Source organism: Anastrepha obliqua, chromosome 4, assembly GCF_027943255.1.
Source record: "Anastrepha obliqua isolate idAnaObli1 chromosome 4, idAnaObli1_1.0, whole genome shotgun sequence".
NCBI lineage: Eukaryota > Metazoa > Arthropoda > Insecta > Diptera > Tephritidae > Anastrepha > Anastrepha obliqua.
Genome location: NC_072895.1, coordinates 102,548,460 through 102,574,060, shown reverse-complemented (window position 1 = coordinate 102,574,060; position 25,601 = coordinate 102,548,460). Strand labels below are relative to the sequence as shown.

The following is a 25,601-nucleotide window of genomic DNA, read 5'->3' as shown; positions in this document are numbered from 1 at the left end:
AACGAATATTAAGATTATTTTGTATCATAAACTTTTTTTTGTGAACAAACAATTTTTCAACTTCGCAATCGTTGACCATTGAATAAACTACTAAATTAGTTACACTTACCACTATTTTTTATTATTATTTTTGTTTATTTAAATCTAGAAAAAAAATGAATTGATGCATTAAAAATATAGAATTGAGCTTGAATTACCTGTAGGGGACTCTCCTGCATTCAACGATGACAGTTTGCAGTTTGACAGTTGGCTTCGTTAAATTATTGTTCAGGGGATCAATGGCAGTTTCCGGTCTTTTACACAAAGTATCTTAAGACAAGATGCAGCAAAAAGTAATATGGCTTTAAAAATTATATTTGCCACTAATAATATTGAATAATTTTTATTATTTTTTGTCAATTACAGCGCAGAGAGCCCGTACATGCCGTGCAAGTTTTTGGACGCAAGGTAAGTTTGATTGAAGCAATTGGCAGAAATACACGTGCCGTTCTTTATCTATTATATAGCAAATTACTAAAGTTTCCATAATTGCAGAAAACCGCCACAGCTGTTGCTTACTGCAAGCGTGGACGTGGTCTCTTGAGGGTGAATGGCCGTCCTTTGGAACAAATAGAACCAAAAGTGCTGCAATACAAATTGCAGGAACCACTTTTGCTTTTGGGCAAGGTGAGTTGTTTATGCTGAAATATGACGTTGCGCCACCCGCAGCTGTGAGTGATGAGTTTGACTTATCCCGAAATTGAATCCAATGAAAAAAGTTTCTTAACTGAGTGCACGCATATTTCAATATGAAAATTTGTGAAGTTATTAATGTATATATTTATGAAAATTTACTTTTCTGTTGCAGGAAAAATTCGCTGGCGTCGACATCCGTGTACGTGTTAGCGGTGGTGGTCATGTGGCGCAAATCTATGCCATTCGTCAAGCTATTTCTAAAGCCTTGATTGCTTTCTATCAGAAATGTGAGTGTAGTATATCAGAAACGTTCAATAAACAGTCAAAAAGTAGCACAAAGGCTATGAACCCGGTTAATACCAGATTTTCGGTTGGAAAACTAATTTCCTTTCGAAAGATGAAAACACGGGAAAGCAATTTTCGGGCAAATACCAATCATTCCTGCTACTGTAGCAGAAGTGAGTGATGCCCGATTTACAAACTAAAATTTGAATAACGATAAATTTATGCAATATCAGTATGAGTTTAGTATTTGCTCGCCGGTTAATACCAGATTTTCGGTTGGAACACGAAATTCCTCTCGAAAGATGAAAACGCGGTAGATTAAAATTCAAGCAAATACCAATCACATAATTGACCAAAAAAGGCGCATGTGAGTGATGCTAGATTTACAGAAAAAAAAGTTCAACACCTCTTCGAGTGATATTTTGATGCCGGTTAATACCAGATTTTCGGTTGGAACACGAAATTCCTCTCGAAAGATGAAAACACGGTAGATTAAAATTCAAGCAAATACCAATCACATAATTGGCCCAAAAAGGCTCATGTGAGTGATGCTAGATTTACAAAAAAATTGCATTTAAAGAACTTCTCTCGAAAGGCAATTACTGATGCAGGATTTACAGTTTTTATACTTGATACCATATTTACATGCTCCTACTCGATCGTTTTTCCCTTATTGATCATGTTTTTATTTTTTCTTTCTTTTTTTGTAATTTTTTCAGACGTCGATGAGGCCTCAAAGAAGGAGATCAAGGATATCCTCATCCAATACGACAGAACTCTCTTGGTTGGTGATCCACGTCGCTGCGAACCAAAGAAATTCGGTGGTCCAGGTGCCCGTGCTCGTTACCAGAAATCATACCGTTAATTATTTATTACGATATGGGTTTAGATATATTCAAAAGAAAAAAATAAACTTTTTTATTTAAAAGAATAAAATTTGAGTTTTTTAAATTAGTTTACGTACGGTAATAATTTGATTTGTCAGTGTTGCATATGCCCAATAGGATGGACTAAGCACTAAGTATGTATGTACAGTAATAGAATCATTGTCTCCGGCGTTGCCATATATTGATAAAGCAAATATGAAACACAGCGACAGAACGTTTACATTGCAGTCGGTTTTACGTACCAGAATGACTAGTCTTTCCCTTCCAAGAGCTGCGCTCCAGTGAACTAACCCTGTCTTGTGTGATGAACGTCATCCGTCATAGAACGTGTGTTTAATAAAGAAACATGAGTTTCTACCCGTTCCTCTAATTGGAGAAGGCCAGGACTCGGCTACGAAGAAGATCTCAGAAAACGTTTGTTAAATGTTTACCATAAGAGGGCTAAAACTGAAATAAAATGTATGCTCATATTTGAAGGCGCATACCATTTTGTTGTATCTTCTTCATATATTTAATTTCTACATATGGTATAAAATATCCGCTAGCAGCAATTTTGAAAAATATTTTCTTTAAATACGCTTGAGCTTCCTGGTTTCCTGACCTATTTCCTTCCTATAAAGCATGCTCATTTATTAACTGTAAATATTTGAGAAGAGAAAAGGCCAGTCCCTTCCTATGTTGGTATTGCTGTTGTTGTTGTTGTAGCAGTATAAACATTCCCCACATATGTATGCTGCTGAAGTGACAGTTCTTGGCCGGATATATATTTGGGTCGTTCCGTCTCCAGTAACGTAGAACTGACTGTCGTGGGAATGTCCCTTCCTTCCATTGTGATTGGTATAACTCAAATACCGTTGATTGCATTTATTGCATATATTGATTTGTATGAGATCGATCTAGATTTTTCTTTGTGAAATACTTCTTTTGTTAGTAATTTAAATTCAATTCTCTAATTTATGCAGTTTAATTTTATATTTGAATTTCTCATAGTTTGTAAAAATATACATTTAATATATGTACATACAGACTAAATAAATGAATAATTAAAAAGAATTTAATATTTCATATTTTCTAATTTTTTCACTTAAAATTATGCCATTACTCATCATTTATTCAATAAAATGAAAAAGAAATTATATATTCAATTCGAATCTAGTCAACAATTGCATCAATGTCAGCTATTTGAAACTATGTCGAACTGGCAGCACTGGTCAACGGTTGCTTGTTTTAAAGAAGAAGAAGAAAAACGAAAGAGGCTTCTATTTGTCAAGGGACGATTTGTTTGGAAAACTAATTGATAATTTAGTGCCTTTAAAATATTATTTTCGGAATTGATTACCTTAAAGAAAAAAGCTTTGTTGAAAAATTGTACCGGTAGACGCAAATGTAAATTTGTTTAAGCAGTTTTAGTCCTACTGCTACGCGCCATCCGTGTGGGAACGCGCGTTCGTTCTTAACTGATTTGCGCGGTCGGCGTCCTCGGTTTTTAGATTCCCTCTTTTTCCGACTTAACGCACCGATAACGTTGAAATGTATATTAAATCAGTTATAATTGATGGGTTCAAGTCCTATGGGCGTCGAACAGAAATCCATGGCTTTGACAGCGAATTCACAGCTATTACCGGCTTGAACGGTACAGGCAAATCGAATATATTGGACTCAATATGCTTTGTGCTTGGTATAATGAATCTTGGACAGGTAAATATTATTAAGAGTTAATTTATTAAAAGCCTTAATATACAATGGATTTCCGCAGGTGCGAGCCGCATCACTTCAAGATCTTGTATACAAAAGCGGTCAAGCAGGCGTCACAAAGGCTACCGTTACTCTCATATTTGACAATTCAGATCCAAATCAATGCCCATTGGGCTATGAAAAATGTCGAGAAATCTCTGTAACTCGACAGATTGTTGTTGGAGGCAAGAATAAGTACCTTATCAACGGAAAGTTGGTACAGAACAAAAAAGTGTCAGATTTCTTCTGTTCAGTACAGTTGAACGTCAACAATCCCAATTTTTTGATTATGCAAGGACGTATTACTAAAGTATTGAATATGAAGCCGCAAGAGATTTTATCAATGATTGAGGAGGCAGCAGGCACTAGTATGTATGAAACTAAACGTGAGGCTACCACAAAACTGATCGAGAAAAAGGATGCTAAAGTACGCGAAACGAATACACTTTTACAAGAAGAAGTTGAACCGAAATTGGAAAAGTTGCGTCAGGAACGTTCAGCGTATTTGGAATTTCAAAAAATATGTCGAGATATTGAATATTTAACTCGCATTCACATATCGTTTCGGTATCTTAAGCAAAAGGAGGCACTCCGTTCTATTGAACAACAAATTGAAAAGCTAACTAACCGAATTGAGAGTTGTAAAAATACAATTAAAGATAATAACAGCGAAACAGAACGCCTTGAAGAAGCGGCAAAACAAGTGCAAACGCAAATTGATGCCGACAGCGGTGGTGCGCTTAAAGAAGTGGAAGAACAACTTACCAAACAGGTGGTGGAGGAAGGTAAAGTGGCGGGTAGTTTAAAATCGGCGCAAACTAGCATCGATCAAGAGCAAAAGAAACTGCGAACTTTGGAAAAAAATATATTGGAAGACGAAAAAGCGCTAAAGCTGAAAGAGACTCAAATGTCTAAGGTGCACGATCTCTTTCAAAGCCTCAAAGAAGCGGATGAGCGTGATTCGCAAGCCTATGATGCGGCACAGAAAAAGTTTGAAGCAGTGACACAAGGTTTGTCTGTAGACGAGGAGGGCCAATCATTCTCGCTGCAGGATCAGCTCATAAGTAAGTTGTATCTGTATACACCCGTTGACAGCTAATTAGAAACGTCATTTTTTTATCAGTTCTGCTTTTCCTTCTTCTCATACTTTGTAAAATATTCATATAAATTCTACAAATTTTATTAATGATTAAATTTTTTTTTATCAGAATTAAAAAAACCATACATATGAGAGTGCTGTTTCGTTGTTCCTTAACTATAGTATGATAAAGTGCTAATTTAAAGAGGTTCGAAATTCCTTTTGATTTTTCATAATTTTTTTCTCTGACGATGTAGCGTTTTTTCTCCACATAAAAAAATATACATCCGTTATATGGAATAACTGCGCAACACCGTCAGGGAAAAAATGATCCAAAATCAACGAACGTCTCGAACCACTTCAAGCCTTCACTTTAATGGGTTTTCGAACTGCATACCAGTTTTCGTTCTTTGATATTGTGATTAAGTAGTTTGAAAATATGTCGAATTTTTATAAATATTGTATAAAGTTTGATTTATATCATATTTGTGGCAGAGTGAACTACATTTATATTTATAAAAGATTTATCAAAATAAAAGTAGTCAAAACACGTAAAATATCGTGTTTCTAATTATCTGTCAACGGATGTACTTATTACATATGTACGTATATGTTTCGAAAAGAAGTTAAAACAAAAATTTGCTATATTTTAATATATTAGACGCAAAGCAGCAACTCAGTCAGGCTGAGACTACACTTAAAACTGCTAGTATGGAATTATCGCATTGCAAGAATGTTTTGAAGCAACGCGAGAATGATAAACAGTCCAAAGATACAATCTACGCTAAAGATCAACAGTTGTCCGAGCAGCTTGAAAGTGAAATTCAGTCTCTTAACCAAAAAATGGCGACCATTGATTATGAAGATGGCAGCTTCGAGGCGCTGCAGGAAAGAAAAAATGTATTACAGCAAGAGATACGTGATTTAAATCACCAGTTGGATAGACGCAATGCCTATCGTTATGAGTTGCAGTATCGTGATCCTGAACCGAACTTTGATCGTTCAAAAATGCGTGGCATGGTGGGCAAATTATTCAATGTGCGTGACGAAAAGAATAATCTCGCCTTAATGATGACTGCAGGTGGCAGTGTAAGTATTTGTGTACTACGATTATTTGAAATATACATACATATTAGTAATGTGAATTGAATTATAGTTGTACAGTTATGTGGCCGATGATGACACAACCAGCAAGAAAATACTACAAAAGGGTCAGCTACAACATCGTGTGACGATCATACCAATTAATAAAATAACCTCTCATCCGATTGATCAGAGCGTAATTGATTTCGCACAAAACTTGGTAAGTGGGTGAATTTTGTCTAAGTCTGTGCTCGGTTATTTTATATGCAGGTATATTCCATTAGGTGGGAAAAGAAAATGTGCAGTCTGCATTGTCCTTAATCGAATATGATCGTTGCTTTGATCCAGTAATGAAATTTGTCTTTGGTCACACTTTAATTTGTCGCGATTTGAACATCGCTAAAAAGGTTAGTGCTCTGTTCTTTTAGAAACACCTATTGCGTATGTGTTTTATTGTTGAATTTTTTTTCAATTAAGGTCACCTATCATCGCAACATATACTCGCGCTCGGTAACATTGGAAGGTGACGTTGTTGACCCCCAGGGCACACTTTCTGGTGGCTCTCGTCCTAAAGGCAGCAATGTTTTAGCTGAGTTGGCAGAAATTAAAAGATTGGAAAAAGAAATAGCTGCACGCAAAAAGGAGCTACATAATATTGATCAAAAATTACGGTACTTGCTTAGCTTTTTACATTTATTCTTTTTATGCAAACTTCGTATTCCGTCCTCTTCTTTAGCATTACGACAGAGACTGCACGCAACTACAACCGCATCAAGCAACAGTTGGAGCTGCGACAGCATGAATTGAACGCCTGTAAGCAACGTTTGGCGCAAAGTACATTTCAACAGCACCAAGAGGAAATTAAAGCATTGCAACATCAAATAGAAACACTTGAAGAAGATCTCGCTAAAGCTCGTGAAACACAGAAAACAGGGCGCAACAAAATTAAAGATATCGAAGCAAAGATTGCAGATGCCAAGGGTTTTCGTGAGCGTGAGCTGAAAGCGGCGACAGAAGCCATGAAGCAGGCGAAAAAGAAATCGGAAGAGTCGCGTGACAATTGGAAAAAGCGCGAGCAAGAATTTGAAACTTTGCAATTGGAAATAAATGAATTGCATAAGAGTATCAAATCGACCACAGAGCAACGAGACGATATGGCGGAAAGTATAAATAAAATGAAAGCGAATCTTAGTGAATTGCGCGCCAACAGCTCGAGCATTGCCGCTCTCGTAGCCAATCTAAAGGAGCGCATTAAAGAACAAAAAGATAAAATCAACTCACAAAATAAAGAATTAAAGAATTTGCTAGTGAAAAAAGAGAAATTGGCCAAAGCCAATCAGGATATGACTTTAGAAATTAAGAAAAAGGAAAATGAAGTAAATAAAGTACGTAACGACAGTAAGGACTCGTTCAGAAAAATCGAAGCGTTAGAGGAAAAGTACCCTTGGATTTTGGAGGATCGCGACTTTTTCGGCACCAAAAATACCAGATATGACTACTCGAAGGAGGATCCCATTGAAGCGGGTCAGAAATTGACAGTAATGCGTGAACAAAAGGATAAAATGGAGCGCCGTATTAATTTGCGCGCAATGATACTCCTCGATCGCGAAGAGGAGCAATATCAAGAGACGATGCGCCGGAAAAAGATTGTTGAACAGGATAAAGAAAAGATAAAACATATTATTTGTAAGATGGATGAGAAGAAGCGTGAGAAAGTGGAGAAAGCGTGGAAAGTTGTCGATGAGAATTTCAGCAGCATATTCAGCACATTGTTGCAGGGTGCACAAGCGCGTCTGAATCCCGTCAAGCAATCGGGACAACTCATGGGCTTAGAGATAAATGTTGGCTTCAATGGCGTATGGAAAGAGTCGCTAGGCGAACTTTCGGGCGGTCAACGTTCGCTGGTTGCTTTGTCGCTTGTATTAGCTATGCTTAAATTTTCGCCTGCACCACTATATATACTTGACGAAGTTGATGCTGCTTTGGATATGTCGCATACACAAAATATAGGTAATATGTTGAAGGCGCATTTTACGGGTTCGCAGTTTATAATCGTTTCGCTGAAGGATGGCATGTTCAACAATGCGAATGTGCTATTCCGCACCAAGTTTGAAGAGGGCGTTTCGGCGGTGACGCGTACGGTCAATGCAAAACTGACGGCACGTGGACGCAGATAAAGTAAATTCACCGTTTTTTTTTATTAATATTATTTTATAATATACTAAGAATTCTCTGATAAATTGTACATTCTAAAAATGAAAATAAAACTCTGTAAGCAGTATCATTGACCATTTTTGTAATATCCGGCCAAGGACAGTCACTCCAGCAATATTCCCCGTATGTGAGTAAATGTAAACCCAAAGCAAATAGTGATAGAGTAAAAGAAAATTATAAAAAATTAGAAAATAGTGCAAAAGCGTTTCTCAAGAATGTAAAGAATTCATTTCACATATCGCATTTCCTATTTAAAAGTAGAATGTAAAATATGCCTTTATTGATAATAGCCTACTTATGTAAGAATGCTAGACAAATGCACAAATTTCGATCAATTTTAATTATGTTGATTTGAAGTGTTGAAAATGTAAAACAATTATTGTTTTTCATTGTTCACGCTTTTAGACCGTATGGCGCATTTATGGAGACGATTTCGACACAACTAAATATGTAACTATTTTTCACTCAAAAGTTAGAACAGTTATTGTTTGCACAGCTTGTGAGTGTGAGACTTGGTATTTTAAATTTTTCTGTCCACTCATGCAAAGATCTAGCACACGATCGAGGCTCAGTAGTGTTTTTTACTCTGAGCTAATATGCGGTTCGATATTTGTAGCGTGGCGTTTTTATTGCTGGCTTTTATAGGAAAAGTAAATGTTACGCCTATTGTTGGTGGCCAAGTAATTCATAGTTCTGAAAATGGTGAGTAAATTTGATACATTTAAAGCAAAATCGTACCTATTGCCTGTAATTTAACTTTTCAAGTTATTTTAACGCTCTAGCAAGACCCCAATATCATTACATGGTTTCCTTGCAAGAAATGCAAGAACCTATCAGTGCACAGAATCTACAACTGTTTCAACATTTCTGTGGTGGCATTCTGGTAAATGAGTACTGGATCTTGACAGCAGCACATTGCCTATGGCGCAAGTAAATAATTAAAGAAAACATTTTGTGAAGCGATTTCATAGGTTTTAAATTAAAAATACCTTTTAACCCTCTCGACAACAACAATAATAATACTTCGAAGGGACCTGTCACGCATATCAGCCGTTATCGGGCATGAAAACCTCTCGAGCCCCGAGCAGAATAATAGTCGCCATGCCGTGGAACGTGCTGAATTCATATACTATCAACCGTATGTATTTGGAGTTTTATAAAAGTGTAGCTAAATTGATTTATTACGTATTAATGCAAAATATTGAATGCACTGGTGGACTTAGCAGTACAAATATTCAAAATGATATTGCATTGCTACGCTTGCAGAAACCACATGATTCGAAATTTGGCTATGGACAACTGCCACCACCTGACATGAAAAATCTTAGTGGCTGTAAGGGCGCCGTATCTAGCTAACTAGTTCTTCGTGCTACTAATTATGTTTTCCCATATGCATAGCTTCCTGTCAGATTATAGGTTATGGCGCGACTCAATATGCTGGTATATTACAAACCAATCTGATTGAAGGCCAAGTCAATATAATCACAAAGCAGGAATGCAGTGAGATTTTGGGCAGGATTTTAGCACCACCATACGATGAAACGACAATATGTGCACTGGGGAAAAATCAAGACACTTGTCAGGTACCGATCCATGCTTGTTAAAATTAAGCTACCATATAAAGTCAATACTTATATATATATATTTGCATGTACATACATATATTTGTTTTATATATTTTTGCATATTCATATATTTGTTAAACGTTTTTCACTGCAGGGAGACAGCGGCGGCCCTTTGATTTGTAAATTTAAGGGCATTCCTTACATTTGTGGCATTGTGTCTCATGGACTAACATGTGGCATAACCGGCATACCGAGCATCTACACAGCTACAGTACCGTATCTGGAATGGATAAGTCTAGTTATCAATGAGACAAATGAAAAGACATCTAACATAAATTCCTTAAGAAAATAAAATAACACGATTGCTTTAAAAAAGGAAGCCAAGGACCGTTTTTTCGAGAGTTATCGAAAGCGATAACAATTCAAATGCATATCCGCTTGTTATCGTCTAAGTGGTCTTTCAAAAGTTCGTTATGAAATTCAATCACTCATACACATATATCGCGCGTTTGTTGGAAGATCGAGAAAACCGGTTTTAAAGTTTTCGATTTACTATTTCTTCCTAAGTAAAAATAAAGACTTTACTTTTGATGAGAATGTGTTAATAGATGCCGCTTAATTTTCACAGTATATATGGTAAGATAAAACCGAAAATATTTTTGTTTATGTAATTACATTCATGCAGCAAACGAGTGGATAAGTGATTGATGCATTAAGATTGGTAATGGTCGATGCATACCTTAGAGCCGATAATGGAATCAATGAGTGCATTACAGTACTATCCGAAAAAGTCAACGTACGAGCGGATCTCATTCTCGAGTTCTAACTTGCTAATGCTATTGTATGTATGTAATTGGCGCTTATCTCCGTTTTTAGGTGTTTGGGCGAGCTCCTCCTCCTATTTGTGGCGTGCGTCTTGATGTTGTTCCACAAATGCAGGGACATACAGTTTCAAGCCGACTCCGAACGGCAGATATTTTTATGAGGAGCTTTTCCATGGCAGAAATACACTCGGAGGTGGGCCATTGACTACCGAGGGGCAACTGCTATTAGAAAAATGTTTTTCTTCGAAGATTCGATACCTTATTATAAGATTGAGTTGTGAACTAAGTCGTACCGTATTATAATGTCAACATGATATCATATTAACGCAGTGAGAGCAGACCAGGAGCGGAACGTGTTCGGCACTATGGTGTGACTTGGCCCTTAGTATTTAAGGCCCCTATTTGTTAATAGAAAAAAGGTTTTTGGAATACCTTTAATAAACGTTTTGCACGCTTTTTGAGTGTTGCGTCTTGCACGCTTTTTGAGTGTTTGGCCGAGCTCCTCCTCCTATTTGTCGGATGCGTCTTGAACGGCAAATGTTTTTTTATGAGGACTTTTTTCATGGCAGAACTTCACTCGGAAATCTGCCACTGCCTGCCAAGAGGCCACCGCTTGTACAAAAAACTTTTTCTTTGATTTGGTGTTTCATGCCCACATAGGGTCTCGAACCAGGGCTTTGTCGAATCGTAATCATGCACAAATCATCGCGGCGACCGCCAAAGTGGTATAATTTTTCATTCGGCACTCAAATTGATATTATCATATTCTCCGAATGTTTTTGAAAAGAACAATTCAAACATATTAAAGGGTGTTTTTTTTAGAGGTTAGGTTTTCAAGTTGGCACTACTTTTTTCGTAGATGGTGTTGTTGTTTGTTGTTTTTAACAGCGTAGTTAGCCCTGTCAGTGTATGTATATCATCGTTCGTCTTCGTCTAGCTCATCTAGGGGTAGGCCCAGGAAACATGCTGTTTCGACAGGTTGGGTCCAGAGGGAGAGGGGGGTTAGATGAGTCTGATTGAGGGGGCATGTGAAGAGGTGGTTAGTGTCGTGCGGGGTCCCTTCACATGCCGGACATGTGTTTGGTATGTCGGGGTCAATTCTGGATAGGTAGGAGTTTAACCTGCTACAGCATCCAGAACGTAATTGTGCCAATGTTACACGAGTCTCACGGGGAAGCTGGAGCTCTTCATCTGCAATGGGTGGTGGTTGGACTCCGATTACGGCATTCACAGGACGGGAGTTTATGAAGGTGGTAACGGTCTCCCGGTGAATGTCGTTTATTGACTGTCTGAATACTGTCCTGTCCAGTAGGTCTCGGTTAGTTTTGTCCTGGAGTTCGTCAGCGTAGTCGAGGAGATGTCTCCTGACGTGTCTGGGAGGCGGCTCGGGCTCAAGCAGGTGTCTGCAGGGGTGAAACCTGCGGTAACACCCCAGCAGGAACTGCTTGCTGAGCAATTTGTTGTGCTCCGCAACTGGGAGCATTTGTGCCTCGTTGTGCAGGTGTTGTATGGGCGACATCAGGAGGCACCCGGTCGCTGTCCGAATGGCGGTATTCTGACATGTCTGTAGCTTTGTCCACTGCGAATCACTAGTGCCAGGCGACCAGACAGGCGCAGCATAGTTTAGAACCGGCCGGCCAATTGCCTTAAATGTCGAAAGCAACAGTTCTTTGTCCTTGCCCCAAGTGCTGCCGGCCAGCGATTTGAGGACCTTGTTGCGATTTTGGACCTTAGTGGCAATTGCGGTTGTATGCGCAGAGTAGGAGAGCAAGCTGTCGAAGGTTACACCCAAAATTTTGGGGTTATTCACAGTCGGAATTGGTGTGTCATCGACTTTTACCTTAAGGGACAGCTTGACCTCCTTTGTCCAGGTGGTGAAAAGGGTCGCCGTGGACTTGGTGGGGGAAAGTTGGAGATTCCTCGCAGTGAAAAAGCGAGAAAGGTCGGTGAGGTAGTTGTTCACTTTGGAACACAGGCCATCGATGTCATTGCCCGACGCCATTATCGTGCAATCGTCAGCGTATGAGATCAGGGAAACTCCCGCTGGTGGTTGGGGGAGCTTCGAGATGTAGAAGTTAAAAAGCAAGGGTGAAAGGACACCACCCTGCGGTACGCCTTGCTTAATCTTCCTCTGCTTTGACATTTGATCTCGAAAAATCACTGACGAGTGCCGACCGCTCAGGTAGTTCGCGGACCACCTCTTCAGCCCTGGCGGGAGTGTCGACTGATAAATATCATCTAGTAGCGTGGAATGGCTGACTGTATCGAAAGCCTTCTTTAGGTCCAACGCTACTAGGACAGTCCTCTCGCAGGGGCGGTTTTGGTTAAGCCCGCGATTTATCTGGGCGTTTATGGCGGTGAGTGCCGTGGTGGTGCTGTGCACTCGTCGGAATCCGTGCTGATGTGGGGCTGGGGCCAGGTGTGTCGTGAAGAGTGGGAGTAGGAGGGCCTCAAGTGTCTTCACTACTGGGGAAAGGAGAGTTATCGGCCGATAAGACTCCCCTTGGTTGGCGGGTTTCCCAGGTTTCAATAGTGGGACCACTCTCCCTGCTTTCCACTTGTCAGGGATGATGAGAGTGGCCAGAGACAAATTGAAGACCCTTGTGAGATATCCTACTCCCAGGGGTCCCAGATGCTTCAGCATCAGCGCGTTAAGTCCGTCAGGGCCAATGGCTTTCGATGTCTTCGTTTTGTTGATGGCCCCCTGAACCTCATCACCGGAGAAGGTAAGTGGCGCACTGTCGTTCGTCAGTTTGTGCAGCCTTCTGGTAACACGACGTTTGGTTCTGTCGCCCGGAGGATGCAGTGTGAACAGCCGGCTAAAATAGCTCGCGCATCGCTTCGGGTCCGACGAAGTACAACCGTTGAAGGTGATTGCCACCTTGTCGTTGTGTTTCGTCGGGTTCGACAGGGACCTAACGGTGGACCAGAGCTTACCCACTCCGGAGGTGAGGTTACAAGTCTTCAGGTGCTCAACCCATTTAGTCCGCTTGTGTTGATTTACCAGTTGCCGGATCTCCAAATTAAGATCCCTTATGCGGGGATCCCCGGGATCGGCCTGGCGTAGGTGGTCACGCTCGGTTGCTAAACTGGCTGCTTCTGCTGGGAAATGAGGACGTATGTCCTTATAACATCCAGCTGGGATGAAGCGAGCCGCAGCAGCTGTGAGCACCTTGCGGAATGCGCGTTCGCCAACGCGCACATCAGTGGGGATGGGAAGAGCGGCGAAGGTGTCCTCGGTGAATTCCGTGAAGCCGGCCCAATTAGCTTTTTTAAAGTTAAAATAGGACCGGTGATTCGCGGAAACGAAGTCGGCAGGTCTCTCGATCGAGACGATAATGGGCAAGTGGTCTGATGCAAGCGATAGCATAGGTCGCCACGTTATGCTATTTATCAGACCAGCGCTAGCAATTGTTAGGTCAGGCGAGCTGCTGCAATTGCCCACTACCCTGGTGGGGGCGTCGTCGTTTACTGTGCTGAATGTCGAGTCGTCTATCTGCTCTGCCAGTTGTTGTCCCCTACGATCATTTGGCAGGCTTGAATGCCAAAGATCGTGATGCGCATTGAAGTCACCTACAACCAATCGGTTTTCACCTCTGAGGAGCGCACCTATATCAGGGTGATATCCAGCCGGGCAGCAGGTGACAGGGGGTATATATATATTAAATATTTCGAGCTCGGAATCGCCTGACCGGACAGCTATGCCTTGACATTCTAAGGTGCTGTCCCTGCGGTCGATTCCTTCATCGATAAGACGATACTGCACAGTGTGGTGGACTATAAACGCTAGGCCACCACCATTGTCTCGCTCGCGATCACGTCTGTGCACGTTGTAGCCATCCCTGGTGATCAGAGATGACCTAGCGTGCAACTTTGTTTCTTGGACCGCAGCTATCTTAATACTGTGCCGGCTCATAAAGTCGACTATCTCGTCGACCTTACTCGTAAGTCCGTTGCAGTTTAGCTGGAGAAGCTTGAAGCTTCTCGGTAAGGTCAGTGTAATCCGGGGGGTGAGGGACGCGTGGTGTTGTCTGCGTTGGGCCTGCTGCGCAATCCACTGTGGCTGTTGCGGCCTGATGGTGGTGGGCGGCCGCGCCTCCGAGGGCGGTTGTGGGTGCAGAGCTCTGCAGCAGGGGGCAACGAAGGCAGTTGTCCACTCACGGGTGGTGCGCAGGCCGGAACATCTCCGAAAATGGCACCAGCCATTGCAGGAATTGCACTGGACTGTTACCAGATTCCGAGGTATTACGGCCTGACACACGGAACAGACTGTGCGGGGGACCAGGAGCTGCTGGTTTGTCCCCGCACTGGGGTTGGAGCTGGAAGGGAGGGGAGGGGTTGAAGGGGAGTTGTGTTGCTCCGATAGGCTCCTCACCGTGGAGGTGTGGGTGGTGGTGGCGGTTGGTATTGCCGGCCTATCAGGGGGTGTGCTAGCCGTGGAGGCATCAGACGCTTGTTGGCGGGAGCAACACGTGGCCACATACCGTGTGGTCCACTCCCTGTGCGACTTAAGGCCTGAGCAGGTCTTAAGGTGGCTCCACCCGTTGCACTTATTGCACCTAACCGAGGTGGAGTTCGGGTGGAGCCGTTGATGGCAGACGCAGCAGTAGAATACTTCTGGCCCAGGGTTGGTTTCAACTCCAGCCCTGAGGAGAAGTATTTGGAGCAGGTTTGCTGCGGGAGTTTGCTCCTGTGACGTAAGGGTTTGGTTGATATACGGTACACTAGACAGGGCTAGTGTACTGGGGCGGCAGCCCTTGGTCGGGAAAAACCCGAGTCATTCCGGTAACGTAGAACCGGCTGCCATGGGAATGTTCGTAGATGGTCTTTTTGACAGCTGTCACTTGATTTATGCTCAGCTTGGTTTGCCATTTCATAATGAATAGACTTACACCTGAACAACGTTTGCAAATCGTGCAAATTTATTACGAAAATAATGGTTCGGTTCGCGCGACGCATCGAAGAAAATTTTGTTCAGCGATGAAGCTCACTTTTGGTTGAATAGGTATGTCAATAAGCAAAATTGTCGCATTTGGAGTGAACATAATCCACAAGCCATTGCTGAGACGCCGTTACATCCTCAAAAAGTCACTGTTTGGTGTGCTCTATGGGCAGAGGGAATCATTGGTCCATATTTCTTTAAAAATGAAGCCGGCCATAATGTTACAGTCAATGGAGAGCGCTATAGAGCCATGATTAATGACTTTTTCGTGCCTGAATTGGACGATGTTGATGTGGACGACCTTTGGTTCCAACAAGACGGCGCTACATGCCATACAGCCAACGCAACAATCGATTTATTGGAGGAAACTTTTGGTGAGCGCATTATCTCGCGCCGTGGACCTGTGGCGTGGCCTCCAAGATCGTGCGATATAACACCGCTGGACTATTGCTTGTGGGGCTATGTGAAGTCGCTTGTCTACGCAGATAAGCCCGAGACGATTGACGTCTTGGAAGAGAATATTCGGCGCGTTATTGCTGACATACGGCCCCAATTGCTGCAAAAAGTGGTCGAAAATTGGGCCTCTCAATTGGAATTTATTCGAGCCAGCCGCGGCGGCCACTTGCCCGAAATCATTTTTTAAACGTAATGGCAAACCCTTATCTTTATAATAAAGCTAAATTCTTGGCCATAACATTAAACTATATACGTTTTATTTCATCTTGAAAACCTAACCTCTAAAAAAACACCCTTTACAATTGAAAAGAGTACCATTTTGAAAGTATTTTTTTTAACAACTTTTGACTGGTAAAAAAATTACTTTGCTTTTTCAGATTATTAATTCTACGGCCAACACGTACCAATTGATACCCCATCGACGTTTTAACCAATTCTCACATATACACTATAAGTTAGGAAAATATTTTTTAATAAATGACTCTCGTGGGGAAAAGGTGAAAAGACTAGCGGAAAATATTCTTTTGATTACATTGCTTTGTATGATTCGGTTACCAGACATGAACGTATTAAACTGGCAGCACTCAGGCAAGTGAATTTTAATATCGAAAGTGTTATCGATTTTTGTAGACGCATATCGACAGCGCAGCTAGCCAACATGGTAGACGGACGGACGGTCGTGAGCAGAGCACCAGCAAAACAACAACTAATGCGATATGACACACACGACAGACACACATAAAAATGAAAACGACGAACGTCGACGGCAACGACGATTGACTGTCGACTGTCGACACGACGGTGAACCAAGTGAAATAAATCGCTAAATTTCTGAAGCAGAAAATAAATTTTGGCGAAAAATTCATTGCAGTTTTTTATTCCGGTTATTATTTACAACGAGCAAAAATGGTAAGTGTGCGTGCAAATAGAATCGATCTAAATTCTATAACTGAGTATAGCAACAATAGTCAATTGATAGCTCGTTCGGTACCTGTCGCAAGATAGATAGGTGTCTGTCCTAAGCGAAAAGACAGATTGTGTGATGGGTGAAAAAAAGATGAACAATCAGAATGTGTGCATAGTATCGGAGCTCCAAGTTTCCGCGATTAGAAGCGGTGCACCATTGCCGCGCTTCATTTAGAAAGCACATAGATCTAACAAAAGAGTGTCCCAATGAATTTGGGAAGAGTGAGAAATTTGCCGGGTGACGTCTACCAGTTGAAACGAATGGCGGCTGGGTATCTCCGCCGATTGGTTATTATTTTATGTACCTACTGCATACAAACTACATTGCCCCTTGGGCCAAAGTTTAGTATGATGGAATATTCATATTTGTATGTTTACACAGATTTATTGTAAATAATACGATAATTACTTTGTATTGTTAATCAAAGAAGTATTTTCGTGTGAAATATCCAGTTCTCGCCTTTTTTCGTTTCTTAATTTCAAGGTTTTCAATATTTTATTCAAGGATCGTGTAACGAAACCGCAAAAGAAGATGCTTATCACACTGTTGCGTGAAACGAAGTATATGGAGGGTAAAAAGGAAAAGGAATGGTACTGGGAAAAGATACAGGCAGCGCTAAACACTATCGGCCCGAAGAAGACCATAATACAATGGAAGAAGGTAAGTGGTAGTAACATTTTTGCTGGTGACTATAATAATGAACTCTACTTTTGTTTTCTAGTAGCTACAATTATTATGAAAATATTAGAATGGACTGACACTTTGGACATATTTAAGAAACTCAGACTGATAATTTCCTGTTCTTTAAAGTATTTTCTTTAGCAGATTTACAATACTTACGTACATCAAAAATAAATTGGAAACATTAATATGCGCACAAGTTAAAAACATATCTGCTTACTCGTTGACAAACAGACGCTAACCTAATTGATCGGTTTATGAAGATAGAGTGCATCTCTCCACCAACTTAGATATTGAACCCGTTTTTAGACTACTAATTTTTCAGAAACTTATTTAATTAATGTTTTTTTGAAACAAAGTGCTTATTTTCTACTATATCTTTCTTTCATTTCCCTTTTCGCTTAAATGACTTTTCTATTTTTCATAACCCCAGTGTTGGCGTGACATGCGTTTGACAACGCGAAAGAAACTTGCCGAATTGAAGCGTTGTCAACTGGCAGGAGGCTCCCCACCGCCGGGTATAGAGCTCAACCAAGAGGATAATGACATTATCGACATTGTTGGCACGGAATACTTTTACGAAGAGATGAACGGAGAATTAAAGCCCGAGAACTTTATGTCTGGCTTCGATTATGTACCCGAACATTTTTGCGATGCAATTTTAACTGCTGCGGCTGTATCCAACGGTCAGCCACAGCACATGCAACATCAAAAGGATCAGCAACATGCAGCACAACAACAGCAGCAACAACAACAACAGCAGCAGCAGGATCATGCGAACAATGATGGTGAAACAAATGATGCGCCTGGTTCTTCGAATCACACCGACACGCATGGCGGCTCTTTTCAGACCCCCGGTGTTGGCATGCAATCACACAACGGCGAACATGTATCTGGTAGTAGTTCGTCGCAGCAACATAATTCGATGCCACATCTGCAGGCTTTTCACGGCGGCTTGCACTCGCATTTGTTGCGTCGACAGCAGCATGCTGCAGCTGCCATGCAACGTGAGTCCGCATTTGAAGAGAAACTTTTGCAATTCATGCAAGATGCATTTCCCAAGAAGAGCAAAAAACGTAAGAACCGTGATCCAGATAAGTTATTTTTACTCTCACTCTACGAGGAGATCAAACGAGTGCCCGAAGAGATACGGCTCGACGTTAAGGGGGAGCTCATACAGGTGCTAAAGAAATATCAGAAAAAGCCACCAGTAAAACAGGAAAAATCCCAGTCGCAAACGCATTCGCAATCATCATCGTCGTCGTCGAGCAAACAGAGCTCTTCAACGGCAAATGATAAAATACAACTAGCGCAGCACTCACAATTATCGCACAGCATGTATCAGTTGCAGAAGAAATATGATAAGAATGAAAAGGAAGCTTCACCACAATCGCAGGTGGAACGTGTATCTGCATCGGCAGTTGCACTACATGCGCAACAACAACTACCACATGCGCTATTCCAGCTGCAAAAGAAGTACGATGAGGGCGCCGAAAAGGTACACCAACAGAATGAGCAACGTAAACATGTAGAGAGTAGCCATCAACAGCACAATAGTCATCAGCAGGCGCCGGCGCCTCCCACCGGCGAACAGCACCTACATCATCCACAAATGGCACATAGCATTATGTTCCCATTGCCTCAGATACGCAACGAGCAACCTACAGCACAACAGCATCATCCACACAATCCCCACCAGCAACAGCCGCAACATAATCCACATCAACAACAGACGCAACAACATCATCCGCCCACCATATTCGGCACATCGGCCGCCTCCAGTGCTATGAGCACTGAACGGCCAGCCATGGCGTATGAGAATGTCGGGTGAATGCTAAGCCGTCTTTGGGAAGCGGCCTGGGAGGTACGCGTGCCGGCGACGACGATGACAACAACAATGACGCTTGCACAAGGTGAAACCTGAACTGCAATCATACACTGGACGTTTGCGACGCACACAAGATCTATATGTACATATAATATCTACTAAACATACAATGCTAGTATACAACATTAAAAAAAAAAAACGAAAAAATTAAAATAACTCGAAATCACTTATATAAATAATACAATATAATTGTTAATATTTGTAATGAACGTTTAGTGTTTTTATGAATTTGAATTTTTAATTTGTTCCTACTTTAACGGGGAGTATGATTGTTTCACGCGCTCGATATATGTACATATCGCCGCTACTTGATTGATATTTTGAGGATTGTCCTATTCGGCGCGACTGCAATGCAAAGCATTGAGCGATTTGTCAGTTAAGCTGTCAGGTGTGTGTTTTTGAAGTAAAGAGAATTGCGAGTTGTGTTTTTTTTTATTTGTTTTTGAACAAAAAGAGATAATATTTATGAGTGTGTAATTTAACGATGAGAGCACAGAGGATGTGAAGAAAAAGTAATAGTTGTGAATTAGTAATATAGCGAAATTGTTGAAAGTATTTATTTAAGATTAGGTATTATTAATGATGTAGAATGTAGTTAAAAATTTATCTATGCATAATTTTTTAGTGCAGAATCATTTTGTATAGTTTTATGGTAATGGGATTAAAGGTAAATTGTAAAAAATATATTTACAAATTACAAATAATAGCTTATTACCATAAAAACGTAGGATTGGAAAAAATTCCTTCTTGTAATTTATTTTGCATATGTTAATATAACTTGTAACTAGTTACATATGTAATTAATGGTAGGGTTTAGGGCTATTTGCTAAGGTTAGATTCACCTGTATATTTGCTTGGCTGTGTGTGTGATAGAGTGATTAAACGAAGTACTACTACCTACTTAAATATTCACTACAAGTACAATAATGTCTGCAAGTCAACAAGTTGTAGTTATTAATTATTTTATTCTTACGTAATTTTGAATTATCAAATGATTTTGTTAACAATAGTGCAAAATACTAATATATAACAACTTCTGGAGAGGTTGTAGAGGCAGTACATTTATGTACTTTTATTACGTTAAGGGGGTCTTCTACCGTCGCGCCTTAATCTCGGGCCTATTTTTGGGAATTAATTACAAAGCAACCACTTGAGATAATGAAATCAGTTTTTTTTTATTTAATTTGCACAAGTTTGCACTATTTAAAAATATATTTTTCAAATCGAATTCTTTGGCCCTGTGTCCTTGAACCGTCCTCGAGGTTGCCCTTGTAAAAATGTCCTAGGCGACTTTGTGGCACGCGATCGACCATTTTACTTATCTGAAATCAAAAAAATTTTTTTTTTTATCATAAAGTGTAGCGTTGGCTATGTTTTCCCAGTGGCGATTTTAAATATTTTGAAATTTGTAAAAAATGCGTGATTTTAAAAAAAAAGTTTGAAAATTTCCTCTTTTTTTTACACTTTAGAGGCCCGCAAAATTAAACTAATCAAAAATTGAAAAAAGTGGTCTGGGAAAACATAGCGAGATGTTCACTGAATAACTGGAAAAAAGATGGAATGAATTCGACAAATATTTATAGTAGATGTGTGACCAGAAAGTTGAAAAAAGTCAACTTTCGGGAAAAGGCGTTTAAAGATAAAGTCACGCCACAGAAACGCTCGAAAATGCCACGCGCATGTATGTATTCTCCCCGAAATGCTCATGAAGGAACATGTTTTTCATAAAACCCTCTTTATAGCATACTCTTAACATTAGTAGCTTTTAAAAAATCTAAAAAAAAAAAAATCGATTTTTTCAAACCGTGACGGTAGAAGACCCCCTTAAGGGGTTAGGTGGGTTTCAAAATTTCAAAAAATCGAATTTTTTTTTTTTGCTTATCTCATAATTGAATATGTTGAGAATATTCCTTTAAAATTTTAAAACGATCCGAGTCATATTCTAAGAGATATAGCCTTTGGATTGGCAGGTATATCGAGGCAGCTGCTTAGCTATTGTTCGTTTCAATCGAGTTTTTCTTGAAACTACATTTTTGAAATCTGTAGTCACGATTTCTCGAAAACTTATGAACCGATCTCTTTCAAATTTGAACGAAGGAATTTTTTTTTTTCTATTCCAAGTAATTTTTCAAGGGCATGAAGGGTGCAAATTCTACTCAAAATAAGGGTTTTTTGTTTTCAACGCCGCCAAAAATGTAATTTTTGTTTTTTTTTTTCCTTCGTCCAAGCACGAGTTTGAAACATCTACTAACAGAAAATTTTTTGTTTTTGAATTCAGATGAATCTGTCATGAGTTATCCTGACTACGCCGAGAGAACTTTTTTTTGAGGGGTCATAGGAGACGACGTGTCCACGCCTTAATTTTCAAAATTTTTCAATGATAATTTCACAAACTACTTATAAAATATGTATCTTTTATGTGTTAAATTGATGGAATGAAATATTCTGTTGATTAAATAAAAAAAAATTCATAAAAATGTACCTATTTTGAGCTTTTGAAACCCACCTAACCCCTTAATCTAAAAACCCAAGTCAACCAAACTAACACAATAGAAAGAAGTTGAGGTTAGGTTGTATTGAAAAGTATATTGCTTTTTTGGATTGAAACTTAGATCTAAAAAATTTAGCAAGAAATTTGTGAAATTTATGCATTTTTCGGAATAATACTTAGCTATTCCACACATTCTCAATTTGAAAGTCTTACAGAAGATAGTCTAAAATTACTGCTTCCGAATATAGGAAATATTCAAATTTTGAATTTTTCGAAAAAAATTCGACTTCTAGAAATTTTATCATTTATGCACTATTGCATCGGGAGCTAGAGGACTAAAAATGACAATACGAAACAGAAACATTGGAATGCATTTTTTTTATTATAATCTGGTAGATAATTTCGTGGCATTGATTTTTTGAACATGATATTCGGCATGTGTCTGCCGCGGCTACGAGTTACATAGTCCCCTTGATCAGTCCAATTTTCCACTAATTTTTCCAATAAATCTGAATAAAAAATCTAAATGAGCCCAATCAGCAAAAATGCGACGCAACTGATGGTGATCTGGCTTCAATTCTTGCACGAGCTGTATAGGCACGTAAGACAAGACGTTTACGTAAAATTTTCCACACAGTCGAAAGACAAATGCTAACAAGTTGAGAACCACGACGAATCGACATTTCAGTGTCTTCTTCAACATTTCGCTCTATGAACTTCCCGGAAGAGATTTTTTTTTCAATTTCTATAATTGGAAGCGTTTTTCTGGTGTTAAACGATTCATTAGGACTTGCCAAATCCTACTGAACAGAAATGCCAACACAGTTTCCCATTCTCAGCTGTCAAACCATAGGTGATGCTTTCCATTTCAATTCAACCGGGCTATTCGGGTCATGTTCTTCGATTTCGATGTAACTCAAATATGTTGCTCTCTGGTCAAAATAATGAGACACGTATTTTTTTGTTCGCCCGAAAAAACTTTTTTTCAAGCTTTATCGGCAATTTTGTTTTTCGGCTCGATCGATTTTTTTAATTATATAAGAAAACAATTTTTTTTAATGCTCATAACTTAGTCAAAAATGTACCGATTTTAATAATTTTGGGTTCAAAATGATCGTCATTACTTACACGAGCGATTTCATGTAGAAACAGTTGCAAAAAAGTAGTTGAAATTTTTTTATTTAGCAAAAAAGATAAAGTGCTGAGATGATTCAACCTCATCCTCCATGCAACTGACGCGAAAAGGACTCAAAGTAATGCCGAGTCTCACAGACTGTATACCACGCGGCGAATGTTCTGTAAGGGCACCCACGAAATTCGAGAGCTGAGATTTTGTTAACCTCAGGAGATCCTTCGAGCGCCTCCGATCCACTTGTGACTAGAAAGATTTCGCGATCTTATAAGTTTGTGTACTTGCCCAGCGCTCGCTGAGTGGACGCGAAGCCAGGAGCAGACCGCAGGTAGTCAACGGAGTCCCCTTCCTCTCGTGTCTATCCAGCTCATCTGCCTTGAGTTTCCTGCGATATAGCTATGACCAGCTACCGAGATGAGCCTTATATTGAAGAATTCGGATGCAATCGAAAGTGAAGTCAGGCATTTACCAACCGTTTCGAGTGCACCATCATCGAGTCCAGGACCTTTTTGTCGCTTGGCTGTCGAGGTAGATATTAACCTCCGTGACAGTTATTACACAAGGGGGCAACCAATCAGCAGCTTCTTTAACTGTCGCTAACTCTGCTCGGAATACATTGCAGTGGTCCGGTAACTTGAATTTGAGTCTGATGGGGAGCTCTTTGCAGAATACTCCACCGCCAACCCTTCCATCCAATTTTGAGCTATCTGTGGACAGGCTCACCAGCCCTTGCCTCCAAATACTGCATCCCGCCCACTCACCCTCCTCTTGAAGGAATGTAAGTGGACAACGTTCAGCTCAGATTGAGCAGGAGTGCGCATTGATCAGTCGCCAAAGAAATGAACACAAAGCTCCGAAGGATATTGGAGTGTCCGTAATTGAGGGCAAGCTTGTAGCCTGAGCCTCTCAATCTAATTAAAGCACATTTAGCCGCAGCTTTGCCTGCAATGGCTACAGGTATCACATTTAGCATTGTGGACCCGTTATGCATTGCAGTTACAACCTGATCGTCGTCATTTTAGGGAACAAGAAAAAGTTACAGGGCGCGAAATCGAAGTTATAAAGTTATAAAGTGGGTGGCGAAGCATCAAAACCTTTTGCATAATGGCACATTTTTGTTAAATGTTGCTCAAGTGGCTGTTTTACGGATATAAATCCGTGCCTTTCCGGTAACGTAGAATTGTAGTGACGATTTTAATTTCAAAAATCGGTGGAAGATTTTTAATTGATCGGTATTTTATAAAAACAATATAAGAATTCTAGTTCAATTTCGTATGGATTTTTCCGCTTTGATTTATTTATAAAATTCATTTTTTACAATTCTTTTTATACTATATTTAATTAAATTTTATTTTCCAATATTTCATACATATTTCATAATTCACTGGATAATTGCGCAATTTGTGTGTAGTAAAATTTTTTGCGCCCTTTTTATCAATTCTAATTTAGGATAGGTATAAAACGGGTGAGCTAGTGAATGAAACTAATTATCACGGTTTTACATGCAATAAACAAGTTATAGATGAATGAATTAATAAATGTTGTAGGAATATAAACACACCTAATTGATTGATATTTTATATTGTCGTCCTGAAGGGCGGAGCGCAAAAAATTGCTGTGCATTTAAACAACTCGCATTACAGTTTGGTGTAAAACAATAGCAGCCGTATATACACTTATGTTTGTCTAATATTTACCTGCAGCAATTGCAGTACGTTTTGATAATAATTTCTTTTTATTGTGGGTAGAAGTAGGCAGCGCAGCCTAAGCAGAAATCAGCTTCCAGGCGCATGCTTGATGTGATTAACTATGCAAATACTCGTATTGTAGTCTTATAATTATTTGGTTTTGTTCAACTTGACTTCTATCCAATAGACCATATCTTATAAGATTATCTGTGCGAAATTTGAAGTCATTTAGTACAGCACTCCCTGGATATTCCAAACACAAAGTAGGGAGTATCTGAAATAAAATGTGCTAGAAAGCCAAATGTGTTATAAATATAATACCAAATTAAATGTTTCTTATATTTTGATTATTGCTTTATGCTTGTCCAGGCGAAGTTCGGACAATTGCAGAAAATATATTCAGAAATATTGCATTCCTATGGGAATCCATTCATTTATCTGACCCCACCGCCATTTGCCATAGCGGCGAAAGCCGATCTACGAAGAAGTCGTTATTTGTAAGAGAAATGTGGATTGCCCTGTTCTTTTGTTTTGTTCTGTTACTTTTCTTGGCAGATTTTCCGTGGCACAGTTGCCGGGCATGTACCATACTCATAACAGGTTTGCTTCTTCGAAATTTGATATTCCCATTTTACCATTTCAAAACTATATATGAGTCAAAATAGTGGGCGTGTTCGCCACACAACGACCTGGCTACTTTTTGGAAGGCCTGTGTCTGACACTCAGCTGATAGGCTATCGCAATATTGCAGAAGTTATTTCACGCCGAACGTGTTGATTGAAAATGCGGATCAATAAGTCTGATACATTTTGCGCTAGAAACAATAAATAAACGATGTTAAACTTCAAAGTAAAGGGGGATCAATTTAAAGATATCGGACTTTAAATTTAAACGAAAATTCTAATTGGACAATCTTTACTTTTTTTGTAGAACCATTCATGACTTTTATTTTTGAAAGATAGCCCCTTTCAAATGTTGACCGCAATGCAGGCATCCGTATACACCAATTTT

General features: G+C 39.8%; 4 protein-coding genes across 7 annotated transcripts; all 4 read left to right on the top strand.

Annotated features, from left to right (window-relative positions):
* The first annotated feature begins 256 nt into the window (after positions 1 to 256).
* Positions 257 to 1,896, top strand: LOC129246234 (40S ribosomal protein S16). The gene is made up of 5 exons (XM_054884882.1): positions 257 to 332; positions 406 to 447; positions 535 to 666; positions 848 to 962; positions 1,680 to 1,896. The coding sequence occupies exons 1-5, from the start codon at positions 321 to 323 to the stop codon at positions 1,823 to 1,825; spliced, it is 447 nt and encodes a 148-aa protein (XP_054740857.1). The 5' UTR covers positions 257 to 320; the 3' UTR covers positions 1,826 to 1,896.
* Positions 1,897 to 3,079: 1,183 nt separating this feature from the next.
* On the top strand, positions 3,080 to 8,026 carry LOC129246233 (structural maintenance of chromosomes protein 2). Its single transcript, XM_054884881.1, has 7 exons — positions 3,080 to 3,545; positions 3,604 to 4,645; positions 5,321 to 5,748; positions 5,816 to 5,962; positions 6,027 to 6,149; positions 6,220 to 6,413; positions 6,479 to 8,026. Exons 1-7 carry the CDS (start codon positions 3,378 to 3,380, stop codon positions 7,917 to 7,919), a joined length of 3,543 nt encoding a protein of 1,180 aa, XP_054740856.1. The 5' UTR covers positions 3,080 to 3,377; the 3' UTR covers positions 7,920 to 8,026.
* A 311-nt stretch (positions 8,027 to 8,337) lies between these two features.
* On the top strand, positions 8,338 to 10,112 carry LOC129245273 (hyaluronan-binding protein 2). 3 transcript variants are annotated; one of them, XM_054883349.1, is made up of 7 exons: positions 8,338 to 8,406; positions 8,505 to 8,658; positions 8,739 to 8,886; positions 8,987 to 9,094; positions 9,183 to 9,289; positions 9,355 to 9,539; positions 9,676 to 10,112. In XM_054883349.1, the coding sequence occupies exons 2-7, from the start codon at positions 8,553 to 8,555 to the stop codon at positions 9,871 to 9,873; spliced, it is 852 nt and encodes a 283-aa protein (XP_054739324.1). In that variant the 5' UTR covers positions 8,338 to 8,406; positions 8,505 to 8,552; the 3' UTR covers positions 9,874 to 10,112. The 3 variants fall into 3 exon arrangements, with proteins under 3 accessions (XP_054739324.1, XP_054739323.1, XP_054739325.1); XM_054883348.1 differs by having other exon boundaries at positions 8,378 to 8,658; XM_054883350.1 differs by lacking the exon at positions 8,338 to 8,406 and having other exon boundaries at positions 8,574 to 8,658; positions 8,722 to 8,886.
* A 6,274-nt stretch (positions 10,113 to 16,386) lies between these two features.
* Positions 16,387 to 19,488, top strand: LOC129245532 (uncharacterized). Of its 2 annotated transcripts, none has more exons than XM_054883737.1 (3): positions 16,387 to 16,652; positions 17,194 to 17,370; positions 17,825 to 19,488. In XM_054883737.1, exons 1-3 carry the CDS (start codon positions 16,650 to 16,652, stop codon positions 19,220 to 19,222), a joined length of 1,578 nt encoding a protein of 525 aa, XP_054739712.1. In that variant the 5' UTR covers positions 16,387 to 16,649; the 3' UTR covers positions 19,223 to 19,488. The 2 variants fall into 2 exon arrangements, with proteins under 2 accessions (XP_054739712.1, XP_054739713.1); XM_054883738.1 differs by having other exon boundaries at positions 16,388 to 16,652; positions 17,215 to 17,370.
* Positions 19,489 to 25,601: the final 6,113 nt, after the last annotated feature.